At 31.8% G+C, this 16371-nt stretch overlaps 1 protein-coding gene and 2 long non-coding RNA genes across 3 annotated transcripts; 2 read left to right on the top strand and 1 right to left on the bottom strand.

Annotated features, from left to right (window-relative positions):
- Positions 1281-2911, top strand: LOC108663414. Its single transcript, XR_001929394.1, has 3 exons — positions 1281-1317; positions 1977-2050; positions 2871-2911. It is a non-coding gene; the product is annotated as an uncharacterized LOC108663414 (long non-coding RNA).
- LOC108663411 lies at positions 3654-4955 on the top strand. The gene is made up of 2 exons (XR_001929391.1): positions 3654-3739; positions 4651-4955. It is a non-coding gene; the product is annotated as an uncharacterized LOC108663411 (long non-coding RNA).
- LOC18589351 (pentatricopeptide repeat-containing protein At1g79540) lies at positions 5096-8148 on the bottom strand. Its single transcript, XM_018126660.1, has one exon. It carries the CDS (start codon positions 7970-7972, stop codon positions 5570-5572), a length of 2403 nt encoding a protein of 800 aa, XP_017982149.1. The 5' UTR covers positions 7973-8148; the 3' UTR covers positions 5096-5569.

The raw sequence follows: 16371 nt of genomic DNA, 5'->3' as shown, positions 1-16371 counted from the left end.
TTACAAATTTACAATCGATTCATAGAAGAAATTTTTTATTGAGTAAATCACTTTGAAATTTTGAAAAACATGAAACAATTGATAAAATTTCTTTTTTGATAGTATTGTAATTTTGTTGAGTAGGTGTCCAATGTTTCGGGGTGAATTGGACTACTTATTCCTTTTGATTTTTGACTTGTTTAAGAATACCTCCATATCTTATGTCTAGGCATCTGTTTCTACTATTTTTGAGGTACTTGGATTTACTAGATGTAAACAAGTGCTTCAATATGCAATTTAATTTGTTTGATAAGATCAGTATGTGTAGGCCTCCAAAGAGTAGGATTCTTTTTGAGCCTATCATGCAAGGGTTTATAGATTTTGCTCAAGTCAAGATAAAAATCAATGACATAATTGAGACTTTCTAAAAATTTTTGGAGTTGGGTTTTATCTAAAATTTGATTAGTAAATTTTTTCACAAAGTTTATGAATTTTTCTATCGATGTAATAGTTCCTTGGGTTACATAATGACCTAATAATCTTACTTTGGTTTGGAACAAACTAATTTTGGATCTGAAGGCTACTAATCTGTCAAACCCTGCTTTGTAAAATAATTATAATGTCATTCACATGCTCGATAGAATGTTTGTATATTTAGGAAGTTTGAGAAATCGTTAAAAGATGATATTGCCCCTAATGGTACCATTGAGTCGATTAAGCCTCGAACTAATTCAAATAGGAATTTTAAGGTGAAATTAAGAGTTTCACAGTTCAGAGATGACTCAAAATGGTAATTTGGAGTTCGAAGATCAATTCGAAGTCAAACCGAAATTTTCACTATTAAGGGGTAAAATCGTAATTTTTCCACCTACGGACAAAATTTGAGATTTTGAGAGAATTTAGATCACATTTGACAAATTGGAGAATGGTATGAGTATAAGGGATGAAAAATATGTCTATAGGCAATTTTTCAGTTTTTAAGGTAAAAACGTAATTTTTCACTTTACGGGGGTAAAAGTGTAATTTTTAAAAATTTGCTCCACCAAAACTTTGAAAAAGTCTAAAAATTTCATGAAAGACATGGATAAGTGAAGAGGATTGAGTGGTAGAAAAAGAAAGTAAAAAAGATGGCTAGAAAAAAATAAAATAATAAAATATTCAAAAGGTAAATAAAATAATAATATTTTATTAAGCCTATTAAAAGGCTTGAAAATTTCAGAATTCTTCATTGAGAGGGTCAGCCAAAACCAGCAGGAGAGAGAGAGAAACAAGAACAAACCCTCGAGTGAGAAAATTCAAAGAAAAAGTATGATTTTTCAAGGAATCAAGTGTTTAAAGGTATGATTTTTCAAGCTTAGCTTAAGATTTATCATTTCCATGCATTTCTCCTTATTTTCCATGGTTAAATTATGTGTTTTGATGATGGATTCAAATCTGATCATATGGGTTTAGAGAGAGAAAGTTGTTAGATTAATTTGATTTTGAACTATGTTAGTGTTTAGTGTTAGTTTAGCATGTTTATGAGTAAAACAACAAGAAAAATATTCATTTTCTCCATGAATTTCTCTAGGCCGAATCTAGCCAATGGTGTGTGAGGATGAGGTTGACTTTATTTTAAGAGAATTAGATGGAAAAATGATGAATTATGAGGTTGGAAATTAAATGGGAATTTTTGGTGCAAAAAAATTGAAATTTTTACCCACTAGGGGTAAAAGCGTAATTTGTGGTCCGAACTGATAAATTGGACCACATTCACAGTCATTGAGGTATTGTGGATATAATTGGATAATTGAAATTGAAATGGATGGAATTGGAGTTGAATTGGAGATTTTAGAAATTTACACCGTGTATAGGCGAGTTAGGTCGGACACTGTGATTAAGCGATTGTCCAAACATTTCACACCCTATCTAGTGCATACGCATGGATAAGAGCCTGAAATAATATATATTGATTTGACACAAATTATTGAATTTTTTGTGTCATGTATTGTGGATAGGTGGTGAGCTATCTGATACGGGTAAAAGACTACACCCGAGGACCGAGAATAGGAGTATATCTACTCCTAGTACAGTGAGTAAACTTACTATCGTCTTAATTATCTAGAGTAGATTTATTTAATTGTGTGATTTTATGGAAAAATGGTTTAATTGGAAAATTATTGTGTTTTATGGGAAAATGAGATTTTATAAAATAATTTTATAAAATTTTTGAAAATTTAATAATGATTTCAAAAATAGAGTAATTGGAGACCTATACTATGATTGTGTTGTTTATCCATGATTTTACATTAAATGGCTTATGATAAATATGGGTATGACTGGTTATTTTTATGATTTAAAGAATATGTGAACTGCTTTGATTTGCCTTGAATGTGTTAAGTGAGCCATGTCATACTATTGTGATTTTATTGGTTGGTGGATTATAAAGTGGGCACTGCAGTGACGGGGGTTCCGTGGGCCAGCCTAATTAGAGGGGCACGGTTCCCAATTATTGAGCTTACCTCGATTGGAGAGGCGCGTAGGATAACTCCCGAGGTAGGATTTGAGTACACTTCACGCTGGCCACCACGTGAAATTGGGACTCAGCCAACGCCAAGGAACGGCTGTGTTGTCAGAGGTGAAATGTGTTTGTGTGTGTGACAATAAACAGCCTTGGCGGTCTCGGTAAGATGCTTTCGCGAGGTATCCCCGAGAATGGATTTTTGGCAAGGGCCAAGTTTTTGAAAAGTGCATAAGCCATGTTGAGTAATTAGATGAAATCCAATTATTTATATGGGTTGAGATGAATTATTTTAATTGTCTCCTATTACTCGGCTTTAGATTATTTTGATGATGTCTGTCTACTCACTGGGATTTTATAATCTCACCCCTTCTTCCTATACATTTTTCAGGCTCAGAATAGGCAGTAGACTGTCAATTGCATCGAGAAGTAAATTTCGGAGTTGCATCCTAGAAAGTAAGGTTATAGACTTAAACCTTCTCAGTTATTTGGGGGCCCACGTGTCATTGTAATTTAAATTGCATACTCCAGTTTTCTATATTACAGTATGTATAAATTTATTTTGTTTTTATGTGCAAAAAATTAATTTTTGATGTTTCAAAAATATATATATATTGTTTTACATTAAAATAGATAATTTTAATTAATATTTTTATTTTATTTTATTATTAAAAAAAAAGAAAAAAGAGAGAGGAATGGAAAAACTGGTATAAAAGCCTTGCGAGATCTCGAAAGGCATTCGGGGGAAGAATGTTTGTCGAGGTTTCGCGGCGGTTGTCACGGGCTCGATGGGAGTTCCGGGTCGTGACATAATCCATTTTTCTTAATTATGCTAATAAAAGTTTTGAGATGTTTAAATTGTTTTTCTAAATTTTTAGAAAACACTAGGACATCATCTATGTAAACAATGGTAAATTGACAGTATGGACTAAATGTTTCATTCATTATGCTTTCGAATTTTGATGGTGCATTTTCTACACCAAACGACATGAAATTCTATTCATATTGACCGAAGGGGACAGTAAATGCCGTTTTATACCTCTCATTTTCCTTAATTTGGATTTGCCAAAATCCTAATTTCATGTCAAACTTTGAAAAAAATTTGCATTATATAATTTTTGTAACAAGTCTTTTTTGTTTGGAATTGGATATTTAATCCATTTTAATGCTTTATTTAATGGTTTGTAATTTATTACTAATCTTGGTGTTCATCTTTCTAGTTTTGCAATTTTTATAACATAGAAAGCAGAACAGCTCCAGGTAAATTACGTTTCCTTATGAGTTTTTTCTCTAAAAGATCCTGTATTTCTTTTTTACAGAATTTTTTCATTTCTTTGTTCATTTGGATTGGTCTTGCTTTAGTAGGAATTTGTTTTTCTTCAAAATCCTTTTCATAAGGCAAGTCTATTTCATGTTTTTTTTTAATCCCAAAAAGCATTGGAAATATTAGAATAAATTATTTTTTCAATTTCTTTTTTGATTTATTCGATTTTTGGTTGAACAAATTTATCACCTAATTGTTCATTTATCCTTTTAGAAGAGATTTCTTCTTTTAAGAAAGTAATTTGTTTCTGTTTGTGATTTATTATAGAATTGAGTTAACTTGTATGAACTGATAAAGATTTTAGTAAATTGAGATTTTTTATTTTTGGTTTTTCCATGAAGGAGAAAACTATTTTGGTTTTTAATATTTTAGTAGTAATTGCTTAGTTTGTAACTTTATATGGTTTAAGGATATGAATGATGTGCCTAGTATGACATCTTGTGTTATATTTTTTACCATTAGAAAATGAGTTTTAAATTTGATTCCATTGCTGCATTAAGAATTTTATACGTAATTTTAAGTTTACTACCATTAGCAGTTTTAATGCCTTATGATGTTTTGTCATAATGTTTTGCTGGAATCATTCCTTTTCTGATGCAATTTTGATCTGTACCAATATCAAAAAGTGCTATTGTTTCTAGTTGAAATTCTTTGTTGATTAAAAGATATACTTAATTATCTTTGCATTGATACTTCTGTAAGAACCATCATATATTCTTGTGATTCTTTTAGTTCTGCTTCTGAGGAAGAATTTTCTATTGGAATTCTTTAATTTTGTAAGAATTTTGTTTGGTTTTTAATTTCTCTTTGTTCATTTTTGAGTTTGAAACTTCCTCTTTTATTGCAGACACTGCCCACTCTTAATGCATGGAGATGAAGCAGAAACTCATTGCATTATCTGAATAATGGACTACATCACAAGGCCATTACAAGTTATGATCAGCATTCTGCATCACAGGTTATTATATAGACCAAACAAGTAGACAGACATCATTTACAAACCGCAACCATTCGAAGAAAACTTGGGATATGGTTAAAAATAGCATAAACATATTTAAGTTTCTAGGATCAATTTTGCAATTGCTTTTCATTTTTTTCCAGGTTCATTCTATGAACCGTGCAACTATCAACTGAATCTTCTCAGACTTGAAACATGGAAGTTTGGGGAATAACATGTCAACTCCCATCACCAAATCCTTATAAAATGAATTTGCAAATACTGATTTAACAACTTTATATAGCACAAACAAAACCTAAACTCAAGAGAATATTCAGGGAGAAAGATGAGGACAAATAATCAATAATGAAGCGGCTTTTATTTCCATATAGATGAAGTTTCATCCTTTTCTGACAACTAATAATTTACAAACTAATTCAGTGTACAGATCACAAGATATAAGGATGCATAAAGAAGTTCAATGTCATCCATTTTCCTAAAACTCACTTTTTTGTTATTCTTGAAGCACTGCATTGAAAATTGTACTCCAGGTATTGAAATAAAAAAAGAGTATACAACAGGAAAAGGGTGACGAAAAAATGTGACACGCCCCCTGGTTGTGCAACAACTACACGATGGAAAGAAATATTGCTGAAGTTCAAATCGCAAAGCACCATTCCCCTGAATTAAATGCCTTTTAGCTATTTTCAATGAAATGAAGCCTTGACCTAGAAGTCAACCAGATAAATCCTGAACAAATTGACTCAAATACTTCTGCAGTAGCCTAAAGAATATATATTGCATGACCTTCATGTCACACTAGTTGAAGTCATCCAGGTGCCACATTTTCCATTTTCCATGTATGCCAATGCCTATATAAAAGAGATTTGGTAGTTTTATGAAGGTATGCATCCAAATCATATCTCTGGGAGTTCATTTTGCTCAAAAGACCAAAAGCATGCATCCTTTTATCTTTAGAACGAAGAAGAGACTTGAGTAGGTGGTTGCAAATTCGAGGCATTAACTTGAAACCCTGTTCTAGTGTATAGAGGAACACATCAACTGCAAGGTCCAAATTTCCTTCTTTGCACAGACCAACTATCAACCTTACACAACTAGGAGGAGAGACAACAACCTTGCATTCCTCCAGAATATAAAATATCTTCAAAGCTTCTTCTACTCTTCCTGCTTGACACAAACCAATAAGCCAAATCGTGTAAGGTGCTACACTAAAACTATTCAATTTGAAGTCCATTTTGAGCAAGCCCCGAACTGCCTTTTCAACTTGTCCCTCATCAAAATATTTTTCTACTTCTTTGATTACTGTATCTTGCCGACCAGGAAGGCTCCTCAGATACATTAACCAAAGATTAAAAGCTAGTGAAACCTTCCTTCTCCGACATGACCAAGTCATAAGTGATCTATAAACTGCCACACTGGGTTTACACCCATTTTTTACCATTTGATCAAAGATTCTAAAGGCATCCTCTTCTCTTCCAGCCATTTGAAAACCATTAATAAGAGTTCCATATGTTACACTGTCGGGGGAAATCCCCTTGAGTTGCAGTTCCTTGAAGAGCTTGAAAGCACCATTAATGTTGCCAGCTTTGCAGAATCCATGGATCAATATGTTGTAAGTAAAGATGTCTGGTACATTACCACCATCAGCAAGTTGCATAAGAATCCTGTATGCCTTAAGAATCCTTCCAGACTCATAGAGTTGCTCAACCATAGTTTGTAGGCTTGAGCTATCAAGAACTCCAGAGGATCCATGAGAAAGCCGTAGAAACAGCGAAGGATTTCTCCCTATTTCCATTTTGTAAAACAGAAGATGAGCTTTCTCAAGCTGACCAGCCTTAGAAAGTCCATCAATAAGTGCATTGAATGTAACAACCGAGGGAAAACATCCAAGCTTTTCCATCTCATCGAAAATTTGCTGAGCCTCCCCAACCAACCCATTCTGACACATACCACTAATGAGAATGGTGTAAGTGCAGGCATTAGGAAAGCAATCATAGCTTGAAATCTCAAGCTGAAGGGACCGCGCCTGATCCAAAAGACCAGTATCACAAAACCCTTTAATCACAGCATTATAACAGTATGTATCAGGAACTAAACCTCTTTCAGTCATCTCACTCAACAACTTCATTGCATCCTCAACTTTGCCTGCAACTGATAACCCCCGGAGCATTATCGCATACAAAACAACATCAGGCTTAACATTCTCCTCAAACATCTTCGTATACCATGCATATGCTTCCTCAAATCTCCTAGCTCTAAATAAACCATTAATAAAACTACTATACCCACGTAATCCAAGTACAAATCCGTCCTTTTGAAAAGACTGCAAAAGTGCAAAAGCTTCATCAACCCGACCCAATTGACAAAACCCATTAAGCAAAGCATTATAAGCAACAAAATCAGGGGAACACCCACTCTCTTTCATCTTATTTAACAGCCTACAAGCATCATCAGCCCTATCTGCTTGACACAAGCCTGAAACGATAATTGTATATGAACATCTATTTGGCTCTATACCTCTTTGAGTCATTTCATCAAACATGTTAAGCGCATCCTCAGTTTTCCCATTTTTACAGAGCCCATCGATCAAAATACTAAAAGTAGCTCTATTAGCCTTATAATTATTCTTCAACATCTGATTGTAAACCGCCAAAGCTAACAAAAGGACCTTTCTACGAACCATAACGTATAATATCGTATTATAAGTGAATACATCAGGCTTGCAATCAAAATCCTTCATCTTACCGAAACACTCAACGGCTTTTTCATCGAGACCCAATTTCGAATACCCAGAAATCAAGACTTTAAAGGCGTCGGAAACAATAAGAGCCCCGCATTTTTTGATTTCCTCAAGAGTTTGCCAGTACATGTCAAAGCCGTTGTCCTTCCGGAGGAGCATGTCGACGACGAGTTTGTCGGATGCAGAGCTGCGTAGACGCTTACTCTGCATTGCCCAGATGAAGAAACGGAAACCCAATTGAGGGTTGGGCTGGTCTTGGATAATGGAAGTGACAATATCAGGAGAAAGGAAAGGAAGAAGAGGTTCCAAGGCGGGTTCCATGGGGTTGACAATGTCGAGAATGGAGTGGATTTCATTGGAAACGGAGAAATCTTGGAGGGAGGAAAAGGAGGAGAAGTTGGGAGACAGAAATTTGGATGTCTTGGAACGGAGATGAGCGATTGGGCGGACAAAGAGAGATGGCAGTTTCATTACCAAACAATGAATGACAGTGAGTCCCCTTGTTTTGTTCTTTATGTTTTAGAAATTAGAAGAGAGCAACTTTAAGAGTTGACCGATCACCGCGGAGTACACGATTTTGCTGGTGGTGTTCGGCGGCTATGGCGCTCGTGCATGCGAACACCCTTTGTCGTTGGGAGAATACCGGCGTGAAGTTTAAAACTTAAACTAACTAGTACTTCATGTTTGATTCACGGAATAAGTAAAAATAAAATAAAATTATTATTATGTGAGAATAGAATAAAATAAAAATAAAATAAAATAATTATTATTTTATTTGATATTATGAATAGAATAAAGTAGAAATTATTATTATAATTTATTACAGTATTTAGTTATTAAAAACAAGATTGAAATAAAAAAGAATAAGTGATAAAAAGGTAAAAATACCCTTAATTATATTAATATTTATTTTCATAAAAAAATAAAATTATTCTTATTATCATTTAAATACACATTTATCTCAAAAGATAATTATCCATCATAATTATATTTTCTCTTAATTACTAAAAATAATTATAATTTAGTCACATATTTTTATAAATAGATAATTATTTAAAAATATAATTTAATTATATTATATTTTATCCATCATAATCAATTAAATTTGTATATAGATGTTTTTTTTAACCAATTCTTCATATATTATGAATCATTTTCAAAATATTGTTTAGAAAAAATATTAGAGAAGAAATATTTGGAAAAAAAATGAAAATACTAGTAGAAATAGAAAATCATGTTTTTTGATATATTAAATAGAAAATCATATCTTTGAAATTAAAAAGATAGTTTTCCAATTTTTTCTAAAAAAAAAAAAGTTATGCCTTTTGATATATGAAATATAAAATCATATCTTTGAAAATAGAATGATGGCTTTCAATTTTTTTCTGTAAAAAATGTAAATTATGTCTTTTGATAAATTAAATACAAATTCATATTACCTTTTAAAAAAAGAAGAAAATCATTTCTTTGAACCCAACATTTGGTGCTGAGGAAACATAAATGGCAAAGAGAGAAATAACTTGTCTTTCAATTTAGATAAGCATTCCATATCTGGAAAGAAAATGACAATTTACAAGTATAACTAAAGCATATTAGCATGAAGATGCCATAAACATTAAAAGAGCCTTGTAATACTAAATGCCTTTTAGATGAAAATATTAGTACATATAATCTACAAATCACGTCTAGTTTACAAAAATACACTGACCCTGAAAGTAATGGATGAATATTCATCCTATTACACTAACTTACAACATGTATAAAACGAATAAAGTCGCTACAATAACATTACCCTTATACATAAAGTCGACGCTACAGACAATATAGTCAAGAATGAACTAACAACACGACAAATCTCCATATAAAATTTAAACATAGCTAGTAGCCTTTTTCGTCGTTCAGCATCTCTTCTCAAATACAAACGAACCATGACTGCAAAAAATAAATATTCTAATATATTTTATTATGTACAAAAAATATTAAAGCTATATGGTAACAAAAAAAAAAATAAGTGACATCAAGAGCACATTTCAGCCCCATAAGTAAGCCATATGCATTGTATTCAAGAATCTGTGGCACATCTTTTGTTAGAACAAAAACAGAACGTAAGTGTAAGGTATTGGATTTAACTCTTAAATATATGGAGGTGGAGTCTATAAAAGAAGGGAAATGGTTTATTTTTATTGTGTAACATGACCTTTAAATAAGAGAAACAAATCTGTTTCATTGCTCTGAGTGATATTATGTATGTGCTAGTGGTATTGCATAAGCTAAACTACACGTAAGAGAAAGTTAAATTATGATAAAATGAATCACACAATATAAATTTAGATTTGAAACTTCTTAAATCTATAAACATCATAAAGATCACTTCACTTACTATTATTTGATTTTAAAATAAATACCCGTCATAGACTTTGACATTGAAAAACCCTTTTTATATTAATTTCCTAGTCAAAAACCTTTGAACAAAATCTTGAGAACCTTAGAAAAATTAACACTAATTTGTGTTAGGCATGTGCTTAAGGCTTGGCTTATCCACTAATTACTCATCTTAAAAGCGTTAGCTATTATATTTCTTGATTTTTGTGGGCACTTTTATTTCTTATTATTTAAATATACTTTACTTAAATATAAACAATTTCTTATTCATCTGACTATTTTAACTTGCTCATGAAAACAAGTTTGCCTTAAAAACCTCAATGGCTGGACAGGTGCTTGAATTAGAAAGAAAGTCAACCATTTCTAGCATAAGAAATGGTGGAAGTGCAATTGCTTAGGCACTAATTTTTACTACAGCTGGAGAGCTATTGCTAGTAAATATATAGGACAACTTTAATTTATATTCTCTCTATAATAATTTATTTTTACCAGATATCTGTAAAATATTGAAACACACCTCTTCTAATAATCTCTTCTCGTTCCTACACTATAAAATGGATATAAAGCCTATTTGGTTTCATATAATTAAACCTTATGTCAAATTAAGTATTGCTAGTATTTTTTCTGAAATTAGTGCTTCACCATCCAACATAATTCGTCGTAAGGTTAATTCACAAAATGATATATATGTAACTTTAATTAACTACTTTAACATACTATTATATTTTATACTAGCATAATTAACTTTAGGCTATGGCTTGCGATAAGTGAGGGAATATGTCACTTTTGTAAATTTTGAATTCTAAGACTAATGAGGTGAGCTTCGATAAATGTTTTAAATTATTATCATAGCATTATTCATATGTATCTCATCAAAGGGTATAATTAAGGAATTGTTAGAGTATGTTTTGAATATTTTAGAACCTTTTTATAATTAAGTTAGTCATCTTGATTTAATTATTGTGTCAATCTCTTTAATCCTTGTCATTAATTAGCGAATAATTTGGAATGCTAAGTAAGGAACCTAACTTACTGCTATGTGATTTAGTGTAAATTTTAAAAAGATTTTATATATATTATAAGAGATATTGTCAATATATAAAATAACAAATTATATTATCATTTAAATGAATCAAACAAATTCACATGTTTTTTATCCCAATTCTATTTAATGCAAATCTACAGGCTAAATTGTAAGATTAGTGTGCATTGTCCAAGGAAGGGAAGGGGAATTAGCTTTGGCAATGAATGTGCGGGGTTCCCACTGTAAGAATGTGTAAGGCCGAAACCAAGTCTTCCACCTATATCTAGGCTAAAGACTTGATGCAGCAACACGTACATTGTTTGTATAGCGAATGAGTAAAAATTTACCACAATTTTTTCCCACAAATTCCAACAACTAAGAATCAAAATTCATAAAATTCACACCCCAAAATCACAAGTAAATCAGATCTACTAAATCCCATGATCAACAATAACAATAAGCATAATCACAGCAAACTCAAAATATTTTCACAACAACCCAAATCACAACAAACCCAAAATATTTTCACAGCAAACCTAAATCACAGCCAGCATAATAAGCAAGTACTTGGATGAGAGAGGCAATGCTTCTAGCAGAACTCTAAACCCTGGAAGAGCGGCTAAGAGAGAGGGGAAGACGGGTGAGAGAGCGGCTGAGAGGGGGAAGACAGGTGAGAGAGCGGCTGAAAGAGAGGGGAAGTCGAGTGGGAAAGCTGTTGAGAGAGAGGGGAAGTCGGGTGAGAGAAAGAGGGAAAGGAGAAAGAGAGAGAAAAAATTTATTTTATAGGGATAGAGTTGTGATTTTCTAAATTTAATAAGGGTATTTTAGTCATTAAACATTTCAGACTTATTCCATGAGCCACGGAATAAATAAAACCAAAGGGAGCACCGGTATTAGCTAAACTAGACTTTTTACCCATTTGACAGAACAAAGATTCCTGAGGAATTTTTATTCCTCATTGAACTTTTAAACCAAACGAAGGTTTAAGTTATGGCTGGGAATAGAGAGGGAATAGCATAGCCATTCCTCGTACCAAACGGGCTGGTAATGGAATAAATTTCGCAAATCTATTCCTTTGTAACAATCAATTTCTAAATTTAATCGTTACGAAAAAACATTGAACTTAATTTTATTTATTTTTATAATAAATCGAGTCCTTCTAAAATATTTTCAAAAACAATTGTTACGATAGTTAATCTTTAATCGTTAAGCTTGACTAGGTAGACTACCATATGGATTTAAATTGCCACATGACATACGAATGAGAAAATTTTACACACAAATTTAATTAATTAAAAAAGATAAATGACATAATATCTAAAAAAATTTTAAATTATTCAAAAAAAAATCAAAGAATTCTTTATTTATCTATTATGTTCAATTAAACTCATATACTTTCATTCTTAGTCAAATAAGAGTTTATAATCTTATATGGAGTCAAATAAACTTTTATAACAAATGGTTGGTTTAGTCAAAATATCTCTTGTCATTTTTTATGTTACATAATGTCAATATGGCATATTGATATGTTATAATGGATGATGAAGTGGAATGATGACATCATCATGCGATATTTTTCAGCATCCACATTAAAATCACGCCAATACTATATCGGTATAAAATGACAAATAGCATTTTGACTAATTGCAAATAAAAACTTATTTAACATAAAATAAAAGTACAAGAGTTTAATTTAACGTAATAAAAGAATAATAGTTTATTTGAATTTTTTTAAATAATTCATAGATTTTCCTAGAATATTATTCCATAATTATTTTTTCTCTTTTTTTCTTCCTTCCCACTCACATCTTCCATCTTCCTTTTTCACTTCTTCCACTTGGGATCTTTGTTGACCAAAAAAAGTTGAGTAGTGTTGGCTCCATTAGTTTTTGATGATAATAAAATATTCCCATTCATTTGTATATAATATTTCTACTTGAGTGTGCAAGACAAAAATTGTATGCAAATAATTAATCAATCATTCAAATGCACATATCAAAGAGCATAAGAATAGGAAAGTCATAATTGATCAACAAAACGGAAGCCCCTTAGTCGATTAATGAAGAGTTAGTCAGCTAAGATTCAAACCAGAAGTTGGCAGGCTGAAGAATATTGAAAGACAGAACCAACTTAGTCGACCAAGAAATAAATTTGTTGACTAAGTGCATATTGCCAGAAACTGGGATAAGAAGACAGAGATGACTTAGTTGACTAAGATATCGGTTAGTCGACTAAGAGCATTCTGTCATAAAATTTGAATTGTGCACTAGAAGACAAATTAACGGCCAGAACTGCAACAAAACTATTTCCAATGGTTAAAAACTGTCTAACACACTTCAGAGCTGATTTTCTAAATATAAAAAAAGGGTTCTAACAGCTAGAAATGCATTGAAGGCTTCCAAGGACACAAAAAGAGCTGAAAAACCTACAAATATTTATTGCTCATTTACTGCATTCAACTCCTATCCTTGTAATTGTGATATGCATTTTACTTGTACCACTTAGATCAACCGTGTGATCATAGGCATACTCTCATTACTTCTCTCTTTGTATTCTTAGAGTGAGGGAGTCACTCTAAGGGATTGTGAATAATCAAGGTAGTGGATGTAGTCTTGGACCGAACCACTTTAAATTCCTGCGCATTGTCTACTTTGTTTTTTATTTTCATTACTGTTCAAATTAGTTACTCATCTTGCCAAGAGCCAAAAAGTGCTATTCACCCCCCTCTAGCACATTTATTTAGGACCAACAACTAGGTCATCTATACACCACCACATCTAGTGGTTAACGATCCCTTCGACTAAAACTTAAATTTTAGGTTTTGATTTTTGTCGAAATTTATGGGAGCAACAAAAAGATTTTTGTTCAATTTGGAATTCAATTTTGATTTTAATGTTTTTATTCTTAAAATAGAAAAAGAATATAAGAAAAATACTTTTGAATTTTGTCACCTTTAATCCACATCATCTTTTCATAATTGAAAATGGTGTTATTTTTTTAATCATTAAAAAATGCCATATTGTCACTTAAATCCCTCTCATAGGCTACCTAATCAAAGTTAATGACAAAGGTAATGTCGACTTAAGCACACTTATAAAAACAAATTTACATCTTAGACCGTATCATTACATAATGAATACTCTACGAATGGATCAACAACAAGGCATCGTCGAACTTATAAGTTTGTAAACAACTCACACCATAAACACACAACATAAAACAAAGTCATCACCACAAACATGTCTCCATCCTTTCGAGAGTTTTTGATAGTAGAACAAAGTAGAAACAAATTGCACAATGCCAATAACCAAAGAGTCCTCAAGAACAAAATAACCAATTACAAAAACACTCAATAACCATCATCTCCTAATTAACAATATTGCTACAGATTAAAATCCTTGACCACAATGTGAAGCACATACCAATCTAAATCACAAGGATTACAACTATAAGGCCAAAGAACAACTATAACTATATTAAAAGGAAGCTTGAAAGGCTTTTGGCTCGACACTTGGTGTTTTGTATGTGTGGCAATTGACATTTTGTATGTGCGACATAGCTAAAACTATATTAAAAAGAAGCCCCGAAAGGCTCCTAGCTTGACACTTGACAAGGCTTCTGGCTTGACATTTAGCATTTTATAGCATTTATAGAATTTGTGGTCTCACATTTGTAGGCTCTTGCTTGTTTTTGCTTGTTTGGGCTTTTGAGCTTAGGCTTACTTTGGGCATTTGAAGGTTTGGGTTTAATTGAGAGTTTTTTCTTTGGCCATTGTATTGCTTTCTCACTCTCTTCTTCGGTTTGCTCATCTCTTCTCTCGATAGCTTCTAGGTTTTTCTCTTTTCATGTGTGGCTTTAAAGTTTGACTTTTAGCTTTTAAGGATGAGTTTCTATATGGTTTCTCTTTACGAGTCAGCTTGCTTGGCTATGGATAGTAGGTGTTTGTGGCTTTTTTCTTAGCTTGGCTTTTGGGATGGTTAACGTTGGATAGTTATTTCATGTGTCGGTTGCATCAATTGTGCTTTGGGAGGCATGTGACACTATTTGCTTTTGTTTGTTTGAGTTGATTGTGCTTTGGGAGGCGTGCAACACTATTTGTTTTGGTTGTGATTGGTTTAAGGTTCAATCTGATGGGATTTTTTTAGAATTTTCAACCTTCTTTTTGCCTTTTTGAATAAATTTTCTTTTTTTTTTGTCCAAGTTGTTTTCGAATTTGCAAAAATATTTTTGTATTTTTCATTCTTTTTACTCGTTCCAAAACGTTCTTGCTTATTATTTTCTCTTTGTTAATATTCTACTCAAGGCTTGGGTTTTGTTTGGTATTGGGTGTGTTTTGTTGGTTATTGTTTTGCTGTCTTCATTTTTTAACAACCTTTTTCTTCTACACAAGTTGTGGTTTTAGTATGCTATTGTTGGTTTTTTACCTTTATATATAATGGAATGTAGTTTTTATGTTGGTTTGCTAGAAAAAAAGAAAACCATTTTTAGTTTTCTTTATCTTTAAATGTTAATGGTCACTAGATGTTTAGAGGTTATATTTATTTAGTTGATAGTACTTTTTTTGTTGGTATATAAAATGGAATCTACTTTTTTTGTTGGTGACGAAAAAAGGTAGCTTAGAAAGGTATATTTCTTTTTGTACAATTATTGGCTATTTTTTAAAGTAGAGGAGATGTTGATAGCCATAATATGTTTAGAGGTTATATTTGTTCTATTGATTTTTTTTTTTTATAAAATGAAATGTATTTGTTCTGTTGTTGTATAAAATGGAATCTACATTTTTTGTTGATGACGAGAAAAGGTATCTTAGAAAGGTATATTTCCTTATGTACAATTATTGACTAATTTCTAAAGTAGAAGAGAGCCTTGAAAGAATTGAGGCAAAATTATCAATGCATCCCAGGATGCAAAAATTGAAATAATTGAGCTTTTGTCATTGGTTTCGTTAGTTCAATAAAGGTTTGAAAGAAATAGGCTTTAGGGGTTTTAGGTTATACTTTCTTGGGTTTTGATTTTACATATTAATCAATGCTAGATGTTAATTGGTTGAGGGTTTTATTTATAGATTTTAACTTAAAGATCTTATTAATTAACCTTATTTACTTATTTTAGTTTTATTTATTAATCTTTTTTATATGCATGGCTGACAATATTTAGCTGTTGAAAAAAAAAGTGATGTTTATTGTCAAACCCTGCTTTGTAAAATAATTATAATGTCATTCACATGCTCGATAGAATATTTGTATATTTAGGAAGTTCGAAAAATCATTAAAAGACGATATTGCCCCTAATGGTATCATTAAGTCGATTAAGCCTCGAACTAGTTCAAATAGGAATTTTAAGGTGAAATTAAGAGTTTCACAGTTTAGGGATGACTCAAAATGGTAATTAGGAGTTCGAGAATCAATTCGGAGTCAAACCAGACTTTTCACTATCTAGGGGTAAAATTGTAATTTTTCCACTT

The sequence above is a fragment of the Theobroma cacao genome, chromosome 9, assembly GCF_000208745.1.
Source record: "Theobroma cacao cultivar B97-61/B2 chromosome 9, Criollo_cocoa_genome_V2, whole genome shotgun sequence".
Taxonomy (NCBI): Eukaryota; Viridiplantae; Streptophyta; class Magnoliopsida; order Malvales; family Malvaceae; genus Theobroma; species Theobroma cacao.
Note: the sequence above shows the minus strand (reverse complement) of the source record. Positions and strands in the feature narration are given on the sequence as shown.

Coding starts and splice junctions, on each gene's coding strand:
- LOC18589351 (XM_018126660.1), bottom strand. CDS start 7,972: ATGAAACTGCCATCTCTCTTTGTCCGCCCAATCGCTCATCTCCGTTCC.